This window comes from Rhinoraja longicauda, chromosome 8 (assembly GCF_053455715.1).
Source record: "Rhinoraja longicauda isolate Sanriku21f chromosome 8, sRhiLon1.1, whole genome shotgun sequence".
Taxonomy (NCBI): Eukaryota; Metazoa; Chordata; class Chondrichthyes; order Rajiformes; family Arhynchobatidae; genus Rhinoraja; species Rhinoraja longicauda.
Window position 1 is genome coordinate 72653824 of NC_135960.1, and position 10654 is coordinate 72664477.

Below are 10654 nucleotides of genomic sequence, written 5' to 3' on the forward strand. Positions count from 1 at the left end.
CAGACTGATGTCAGGGGGGACAGAACAAAGGAAGGATATAGGTGGAGACAGGAAGTTAGCAGGAGATCTGGGAAGGAGGAGGGGAAGAGAGGGACAGAGGAACTATCTAAAGTTGGAGAAGTCAATGTTCATACCACCGGGCTGCAAGCTGCCCAGGCGAAATATGAGGTGCTGTTCCTCCAACTTCCGGTGGGCCTCACTATGACACTGGAGGAGGCCCATGAGAGAAAGGTCAGACTGGGATTGGGAGGGGGAGTTGAAGTGCTCAGCCACTGGGAGATCAGGTTGGTTAAGGCGAACTGAGCGAAGGTGTTGAGCGAAACGATCGCCGAGCCTGCGTTTGAAGTTGACATCTGGAACAGCGGATGCAATAGATGAGGTTGGAGGAGGTGCAGGTGAACCTCTGTCTCACCTGGAAAGACTGTTTGGGTCCTTGGATGGAGTTGAGGGGGGAGGTAAAAGGACAGGTGTTGCATCTCGTGCGGTTGCAGGGGAAAGTGCCCGGGGATGGGGTGGTTTGGGTAGGAAGGGACGAGTGGACCAGGGAGTTACAGGCAGCTTGCAGTCCAGCGGTATGAACATCGACTTCTCCAACTTTAGATAGTTCCTCTGTCCCTCTCTTCCCCTCCTCCTTCCCACATCTCCCTCTATCTTCCTGTCTCCACCTATATCCTTCCTTTGTCCAGCCCCCCTGACATCAGTCTGAAGAAGGGTCTCGACCCGAAACGTCACCCATTCCTTCTCTCCCGAGATGCTGCCTGACCTGCTGAGTTACTCCAGCATTTTGTGAATAAATACCTCACAGTGTACTAAGTCGGAGACCTAATATAATTTAAATAGCTAACGTTATCGCCAGAATAATTCAGCTCATTATTTGACGACCAAACAAAGTAATTATCTATCCTATCAATCCCAAACTTTCCCCAACCCCAGCTCGAATCCATACAAAACAGTGAAGGTTAACTCTACCATTTCGTTTAACAGGTACAAAAAGTTTGGATAAGAAGATGGGTTTATCACTTCGGAAGAGTCACAGCCCACTGAAGGCACCGCCTCACTTGCTGCAGTCTCAGATGCCACAAGTGGTCTACCTGAAGGATATCGTCTGCTATCTGTCGCTGTTGGAGCGTGGAAGAGCTGAGGATAAACTGGAATGTAAGTTAACCATTAACTCTTGTCAGAATCAGACAGCTGGGCAGTTATTACTATGAGCGTTTGACAGCACTGGGCCTGTACTCACTGGAGTTTAGAAAGTTGAGGGGGGACCTCATTGAAGTTACAGAATAATGAAAGGCCTAGACAGAGTGGATGTGGAGAGGATGTTTCCACTGGTGGGAGAGTCTAGGACTAGAGGTCATAGCCTCAGATTTAGTGTAAGAAAATAACTGCAGATGCTGGTACAAATCGATTTATTCACAAAATGCTGGAGTAACTCAGCAGGTCAGGCAGCATCTCAGGAGAGAAGGAATGGGCGACGTTTCGGGTCGAGACCCTTCTTCAGACTGATGTCAGGGGGGCGGGACAAAGGAAGGATATAGGTGGAGACAGGAAGATAGAGGGAGATCTGGGAAGGAGGAGGGGAAGGGAGGGACAGAGGAACTAGAGGGTTTAGATTTAAAACTAGAGGGTTTAGAGCCTCAGATTTAGAGGGTGTTTCTTTAGAAAGGAGATGAGGAGGAGGTTTTTTAGTCAGAAGGTAGTTAATCTGTGGAACTCATTGCCACAGAGGGCAGTGGAGGCCAAGTCAGTAGATATTTTAAATGCAGATAGACAAATTCTTGATTAGAATGGGTGTCAAGGGTTATGGGAAGACAACAGGAAAATGGGATTAGGAGGCAGAGAATGGCCATGATTGAATGGCGGAGTGGACTCGATGGGCCGAATGGCCTAATTTTACTCCTATAATTTGTGAACCATGATTTCATTTCAGAATGAAAAAATTGGTAATTTTCCATGTTGCAATCATATCAGTTTCAATTTCAGTTCAGTGTATTGTCCAGTTTACTGAGGTACAGTGAAAAGCTTTTGTTGCATGCTGGCCAGTCAGCAGAAAGACAATACATGATTACAATCAAGCCATTCACAGTGGATAAGGGAATAACGTTTAATGCAAGGTAAAGCCAGCAAAGTCCGATCAAAGATAGTCCGAGGGTCACCAATGAGGTAGGTAGCAGTTCAGCACTGCTCTCTGGTTGTGGTAGGATGATTCAGTTGAAGGAGTAGAATTAGGCCATTCGGCCCATCGAGTCTACTTCGCCATTCAATCATGGCCAATCTCTGCCTTCTAATCCCATTTTGCTGGCGTCTTCCCATAACGCTTGATACCCATTCTAATCAAGAATTTGTCTAGATAGAGCTCTTAAGGATAGCGGAGTCAGGAGGTATGGGGAGACGGCTGGAATGGGGTACTGATTGAGAATGATCAGCCATGATCACATTGAATGGCAGTGCTGGCTCGAAGGGCCGAATGGCCTCCTCCTGCACCTATTGTCTATTGTCTATTTGCCTTAAAAATATCCACTGACTTGGCCTACTGACTTGAGTTCCACAGATTAACTACCCTCTGACTAAAGAAGTTCCTCCTCACCTCCTTTCTAAAAGAGCACCCTTTATTTCTGGAGGTGTGCGTTTTCACACTTCTGTACCTTTTACCTGATGGGAGAGGGGAGAAGAGGGAGTGGCCAGGGTGTGACTGGTCCATGATGATGCTGCTGGCCTTGCCGAGGCAGCGTGAGGTGTAAATGGAGTCAATGGAAGGGAGGCTGGTTTGTGTGATGGTCTGGGCTGGGCTCAGATATGCTCCATTTTGCAGTTTAACGGTAGCCAGTTATCCCAAAGGGCTTCTGAATCATGCATTGGTTACAGGAAAAAAAAATAGAAGAAAAAAATTGAAGTTGGGAAAAGGATTAATTATGATCTTGGTCATAGTTTTATTTGCTCACAGATCAGCCAAAACATTATGACAACTGACAGGCAAAGTGAATAACATTGATTATCTTGTTGCAATGGCACCTGTCAAGGGGTGGGATATATTAGGCAGCAAGTGAACAGTCAGTTCTTGAAGTTGATGTGTTGGATGGCCAGACGACTGGGTCAGAGCATCTGTGAAACGGCAAGGCTTGTGGGGTGCTCCCGGTCAGCAGTGGTGAGTACCGACCGACAGTGGTCCGAGGAGGGACAAACCACAAACCGGCGACAGACAGGGTGTTGGGCGCCCAAGGCTCATCGATGAGCGAGGGCAACGAAGGCTATCCCATCTGGTCCGAACCGACAGAAGGTCGACTGTGGCACAAGTCACAGAAAATGTTAATGGTGGTCACGGGAGGAATGTGTCACAATACACAGTGCATCGCACCCTGCTGTGTATGGGGCTGCACACGGAGGGCCAACAGCATATTAGGCAGGTGGTCATAATGTTTTGGCTGTAGATCCCTCTTCACGAGCATTGAAATTACATTTTATTCTTTTTCTAAAACTAGTGCTTGTCCAACAATCCTGGCACTGTTCCTGGGTCTGCCAGGGCTGGAATTATTTTGCATGTTTCATTGAAACAACAGCTGGTATATCCATTCACACCACTCATTTATAGTGCAGCAAAGAATAATCGGAGCAATGGAAACAAAATATTGGGGAAAGAGTGATATCTGCTTGAAATTGTCAGATTATCAAAATCCCATTATTCTAAAGTACTTAAACATTTCCATTAGACCGCACAATAACTGAATTTAAAAACTTAAAATTCCCTTTTGCTAATCCAGTCTGAAATAATTCATTTTTGAGAGATTTGTGAATTTGCCATTATAAACGGAAAGATGTCTGAGAGCATTTTGTGAGCAGTGACCTCCTCTGGGAGGGTAGTGTAAGAAAATAACTGCAGATGCTGGTACAAATCGAAAATGCTGGAGTAACTCAGCAGGTCAGGCAGCATCTCAGGAGAGAAGGAATGGGTGACGTTTCGGGTCGAGACCCTTCTTCAGACTGATGTCAGGGGGGCGGGACAAAGGAAGGATATAGGTGGAGACGGGAAGATAGAGGGAGATCTGGGAAGGGGAGGGGAAGAGAGGGACAGAGGAACTATCTAAAGTTGGAGAAGTCAATGTTCATACCACTGGGCTGCAAGCTGCCCAAGCGAAATATGAGGTGCTGTTCCTCCAATTTCCGGTGGGCCTCACTATGGCACTGGAGGAGGCCCATGACAGAAAGGTCAGACTGGGAGTGGGAGGGGGAGTTGAAGTGCTCAGCCACCTGGAGATCAGGTTGGTTAAGGTGGACTGAGCGGAGGTGTTGAGCGAAGCGATTGCCGAGCCTGCGTTTGGTTTCGCCGATGTAAATAAGTTGACATCTAGAGCACCGGATGCAATAGATGAGGTTGGAGGAGGTGCAGGTGAGCCTCTGTCTCACCTGGAAAGACTGTTTGGGTCCTTGGATGGAGTTGAGGGGGGAGGTAAAGGGACAGGCATAGACCTTGCCTGGGCTGATTGTCAAAACAATCCGCCTGGACCTATCTGATCTCCCGGTTGCTAAACACTTTAACTCCCCCTCCCATTCCCACACTGTCGTTTCTGTCCTGGGCCTCCTCCATTGTCAGAGTGAGGCCCAGTGCAAATTGGAGGAACAGCACCTTATATTTCACTTGGGCAGCTTACACCCCAGCGGTATGAACATTGACTTCTCTAACTTCAAGTAACCCTTGCCTTCCCTCTCTCTCCATCCCTCCCCCTTCCCAGTTCTCCGACGTGTCTGACTGTCCTCGTTTACGTTTTATCTCTGTTTGCATTGTTGTTACCTTCTCCTGGCTATCAATAAATATTCTACATTTCCCTTGATCTCCACCCCCTTTATCTGGTTTTCACACCTGACACTTCCTTATCTCTGTATCCCCCCTCTCCCTCTGACAGTCTGAAGAAGGGTCTCGGCCTGAAACGTCACCCATTCCTTCTCTCCAGAGATGTTGCCTGTCCTGCTGAGTTACTCCAGCATTTTGGGTCTGTTAAAACATAGTGAAACATTTTGGGTCTGGGCTGATAGAACAATGTTGCTGTCAGGGAAGATTATAGACAATAGGTGCAGGAGGAGGCCATTCGGCCCTTCGAGCCAGCTCCGCCATTCAATGTGATTAATGGCTGATCATTCTCAATCAGTACCCCGTTCCTGCCTTCTCCCCATATCCCCTGACTCCGCTATCTTTAAGAGCTCTTTCTAGCTCTCTCTTGAATGCATTCAGAGAATTGGCCTCCACTGCCTTCTGAGGCAGAGAATTCCACAGATTCACAACTCTCTGACTGAAAAAGTTTTTCCTCATCTCCGTTCTAAATGGCCTACCCCTTATTCTTAAACTGTGGCCCCTTGTTCTGGACCCCCCCCCAACATTGGGAACATGTTTCCTGCCTCTAACGTGTCCAACCCCTTAATAATCTTATATGTTTCGATAAGATCCCCTCTCGTCCTTCTAAATACCAGTGTGTACAAGCCTAGTCGCTCCAGTCTTTCAACATATGACAGTCCCGCCATTCTGGGAATTAACCTAGTAAACCTACGCTGCACGCCCTCAAGATTGTTAGAGCACTGACCTAGATGAATGAGTCCAACATTTTATTTAGAAAATAATATATTTCTACCTTCAACACACTCTTATCATTACTTATTTGGGTAATTTGAATTATGAGCTGTACCATTCTGGTTTCCCCTTGGTGAGATTTGTATGGATTACAATCTTTTACTGGTCATCCAAAATGACCTTAGGAAGTCAGATCATGAAACGTCCAAATACTGTCACATAAGGAAAAATTGGAAAGACTGGGCTTGTACTCACTGGAGTTTAGAAGGATGAAAGGGGATCTTATAGAGACGTATAAAATTATAAAAGGACTGGACAAGCTAGATGCAGGAAAAATGTTCCCAATGTAGGGGGAGTCCAGAACCAGGGGGCACACAGTCTAAGAATAAAGGGGAGGCCATTTAAAACTGAGGTAAGAAGAAACTTTTTCACCCAGAGAGTTGTGAATTTGTGGAATTCTCTGCCACAGAGGGCAGTGGAGGCCAAATCACTGGATGAATTTAAGAGAGAGTTTGATAGAGCTCTAGGGGCTAGTGGAATCAAGGGATATGGGGAGAAGGTAGGCACAGGTTACTGATTGTAGATGATCAGCCATGATCACATTGGATGGCGGTGCTGGCTCGAAGTGCCGAATGGCCTCCTCCTGCACCTATTTTCTATGTTTCTATGTTTCTAATTCTGGATTGATGAAGATTTATGAATAGTCTTTTTTCCAGTCGGCTGGCTGGAATTGTTCAGAAACGATGAATTGCCCTTTTCCAATCATGTTTGGCAAGAATAAGCTAATACGAATACTTAACTGGAAACAAGAAGTCAAATGGCACTTTAGTGATAAATTCTGCTCTATTTTAAAACTGAGGCTCATAAATTCTGTGATCAGGCATTGCTAAAAACTCCACATTCTCTTGGAAAGCATTTCATCAAATAACTGGTGTGACTGTTTTGAAATCTGCCCTCTAAATCTACGATGACAATTATTCCGGAGCATGTTGATTTAAACACAAAACTATGCTTCAGAGGCCAGATTTAATGAATCCCTTGACGTCTATTAACTTCATATTGATAGAATAACCTCATCACACCATTTATATTTATTAGGCCAAAAACAACTTCCTAAATACAATTTCAGCTGTCTTGTACAATAATTTATTTTACAGTCAAACCCCAATTCAGAACATTCACGCAGATAAAATTAACAGCAATTAATGTAAGCATTGAATAATAAAGAAATATTGTAAATATAAGCTAATTTTGATTAATGGAAGATTTTTGGTATAAAGTCACAGTGTGGTTAGGTAATGGCGAGGCAGTTGATGGGTTTATAACAATTGGATGATAATCAGTCTGAAGAAGGGTCTCGACCCAAAACGTCACCCATTCCTTCTCTCCAGAGATGCTGCCTGATCTGCTGCGTTACTCCGGCATTTTGTGTCTACTTGGAAAATAACACTGGGGTTATAATTCTCCACTGGATCATAAATGTATGGCAGAAAGGAGATGTTTTAAAGAGTGCTGTTATTTACTCTGGTTTACACGAAGAAGAAGAGGGCTACAGACAAAGAAGAAGGGTCTCGACCCAAAACGTCACCCATTCCTTCTCTCTAGAGATAGACAATAGACAATAGACAATAGGTGCAGGAGGAGGCCATTCGGCCATTCAATGTGTTCATGGCTGACCATTCTCAATCAGTACCCCGTCCCTGCCTTCTCCCCATACCCCCTGACTCCGCTATCCTTAAGAGCTCTATCTAGCTCTCTCGTGAATGCATTCAGAGAATTGGCCTCCACTGCCTTCTGAGGCAGAGAATTCCACAGATTCACAACTCTCTGACTGAAAAAGTTTTTCCTCATCTCAGTTCTAAATGGCCTACCCCTTATTCTCAAACTGTGGCCCCTTGTTCTGGACTCCCCCAACATTGGGAACATGTTTCCTGCCTCTAACGTGTCCAACCCCTTAATAATCTTATACATTTCGATAAGATCCCCTCTCATCCTTCTAAAATCTATTACTTGATCAGCGTCTGCTTTGATCTGCCTACTGTGTCTTTTTCTGTCCATCTTTGATCTGTCGTTTTCACAGCTTACCCTTCCTTATCTCTACTCCCCCTCTCCCCTGACTCTCAGTCTGAAGAAGGATCATGACCTGAAACATTGCCCATTCCTTCTCTCTAAAGATGCTGCCTGTCCCATTGAGTTACTCCAACATTTTGTGTCTATCTAGTTACTAACTTTGCTAGTTTCATAGTGTTTCAATTAATCAAGACTTTTTTTGCCTAACATGAAACATAATCAAAATATGACTAACAAATGCCTTACCTTAAACAGAGAAAAAAAGAGATGTCAATGACCAGGAGGATTTTAAAATCAAATCATTGTAATATAATGCTGAGCTCTGATGTTGCCACTATTAAATGGAATCCTGTTACAATTTCTATGCATCAACTCACAAGCTCTGAACGATCAAAGGGGGTTTTAGACAATTAAAACAGTTTGTTTCCTATACTTAATCCTTTCTTGGAAGAAAGAGAGATTTTAGAAAATTAGAAACATAGAAAATAGGTGCAGGAGGAGGCCATTTGGCCCTTCGAGCCAGCACCGCCATTCATTGTGATCATGGCTGATCATCCACAATCAGTAACCCGTGCCTGCCTTCTCCCCATATCCCTTGATTCTACTAGCCCCTAGAGCTCTATCTAACTCTCTTTAAAATTCATCCAGTGAATTGGCCTCCATTGCCCTCTGTGGCAGAGAATCCCACAAATTCACAACTCTCTGGGTGAAAACGTTTTTTCTCACCTCAGTTTTAAATGGCCTCCCCTTTATTCTTAGACTGTGGCCCCTGGTTCTGGACTCCCCCAACATTGAAAACATTTTCCCTTCATCTAGCTTGTCCAGTCCCTCTAGAATTTTATACGTTTCTATGAGAATTTTATACGTTTCTATAAGATCATTTTGCAAATGTTCTGGTGTGCCTTTCTACTGAACATGTTATGGAAACCTTTGGCATTTGTGGAAAGTCGTGGCATATTGGCCTTGTATTACTGAGCTGAGAACAAAGCCATTGGAATGACTGGTCCACCACTACATGGTGGTGGCCTCATCACAATGATTTTGGCGAACTGCTACCGTACCAAGAGTGTACTGAGAATAGTGAGACGGCAATGGCTGTCACTGTATTTTAAGCTTGCTTTGGTTTTAATAAATTTCCATGTTTTTATGTTGCACTTCAGCTGTTTAATATGGAGTCAGGGAGTTTTAGTTTTAGAGAAACAGGCTCATGAGTCCGCACCGACCAGTGATCCCCGCACACTAACATCACCCTCGGGACAATTTATACACTTACTAGACCAAGTGGACCCGTTGGGCCCAAACCTGTCCTGCATTGGTGCAGCACCCTCTCCTCCCCCCCTCTCCCCCCCCTCCCCTTCCCTCCCTCCTTCCCCTCCCCATCCCTTCCCCTCCCACTCCCCCAAACTCCATCCCCCTTACCTTTCTCCCTTCCCCTCCCCCCCACTCCATCTCCCCCTTCCCTCCCCCTCCCTTCCCCTTCCCCATCTCTATCCCCTCCCCCCTTCCCCTCCTCCCAACTCCATCCCCCTCCTCCCTCCCCCCTCCCCCCCCCCCCCTCCCTCCCCCCTCCTCCTTAGGAGATAAATTTAAACTTTAAAATGGGAATAACTTTAAAAATATAACACCGATTTCAATGAAACTTCTTCCATTAGCACCAATGTGAGTAAGGTGGGCCTAAAATTGTCGCGCTATTGTGTACTGTTTTGGCTGTTGTTCAGGAACAAACAAACAAACAAACAAGAGTGTTAGTGTATAGATACCAAGCCAATTAACCTACAAAGCTGTACGTCTTTGGACTACAGGAGAGTTCAATGAACAACCTCAGTCCTTGTCTGCATGAAAGGGGGCTCTTGGATATTATATATTGTAAAAACCTATCACCATGTTCAGTTGTAAGTAAGTGCTGTACTTCAGTTATGCGATGTTATCAACATTCAGTTAAATGTTTAGTGCAAAGCAGTTGTATCCAATGTATGCACAAGGATTGTAATGGTGACTATTATCCTGGCATGCATTGAATATATCTCGCACCTTAGACGTTAGGCTTGGAGGTGAGTTGGTTTATTGCCACAATAAGTGAAATTGTTACCTTGTGATTTTTACGTTAAATTTGCTGCAACCTTTGGCTGGATGTAAAGTTACAGCAGCATTGGGAACTACATTGAGATTGATGACAAGAATCCAAATTAAAATGTGCACACTGATGTTTAGAAAGTAGCATCATAGTAGCATAGGTAGACACAAAATGGTGGAGTAACTCAGCGGGACAGGCAGCATCTCGAGAGAGAAGGAATGGGTGACGTTTCGGGACCAGGCCCTTCTTCAGACTGATCATCAACATCGGCGGCCACTGGAAGCGAGTATGACTGTCCTCTGGTGAGGACGCCTGTGCGTGACTTTGTGTAACGTGGGGAGACTGGTGCACAGACAGCCACCACACGGTCCTTGACCGATCTGGGTCAGGATCCAGTGGCGTGGAGTCCAAGACGACCGGGGACCCTTTCCTGCTGCAGCCTTCATCCGTCTTCCCAGCCATTGTGACGCTCCACTAAAGTCAGCCACCATCCTCCGCCTGTTCCACCGTTGAGATCTTGGTTGGATCGCTCTTTGTCAGGGACCTCCCCCTCGACCTTACCGCCATGAGTGACCCTACCAGGAGCACAGCTCCAGACGGCATCGCTCTCAGGATCTCAGGACCACACAAGCTTCTCCACCACGACAAGGTAACAATCCACGGAGAAAGATAGTAGCATCACACTGAACTGACAGCCATGTCATGCCTGACCACACCGGCTTGCCCTGCAATACTGTGGACTGGTTGCACTGATCGCAGGGAAAAACAAGAAGTTGGAGAGGTATATTAGCTGCTCCATGCCAACTCATCTGTAACAAACCCCTACCCCTGCTGGGCAAAAGTAATCATTCATTTTCAATAATCTTTGCTTTAAATTTTTAATTTCGATTTTCTACAGATGTTTAAAGATGTTTTCCTTTCGATGTCACATCCGACTATTAAGAGAGCAGATG

General features: G+C 45.4%; 1 protein-coding gene across 1 annotated transcript in view; it reads left to right on the plus strand.

Moving 5' to 3' along the window:
* Window positions 1-10654, plus strand: part of dgkg (diacylglycerol kinase, gamma) — a 389823-nt gene that overhangs the window by 60282 nt on the left and 318887 nt on the right. Inside the window, exon 3 of the mRNA XM_078404272.1 lies at window positions 985-1155. Coding sequence (XP_078260398.1) covers window positions 985-1155 — 171 coding nt within the window. The remainder of the gene's footprint in view (window positions 1-984; window positions 1156-10654) is intronic.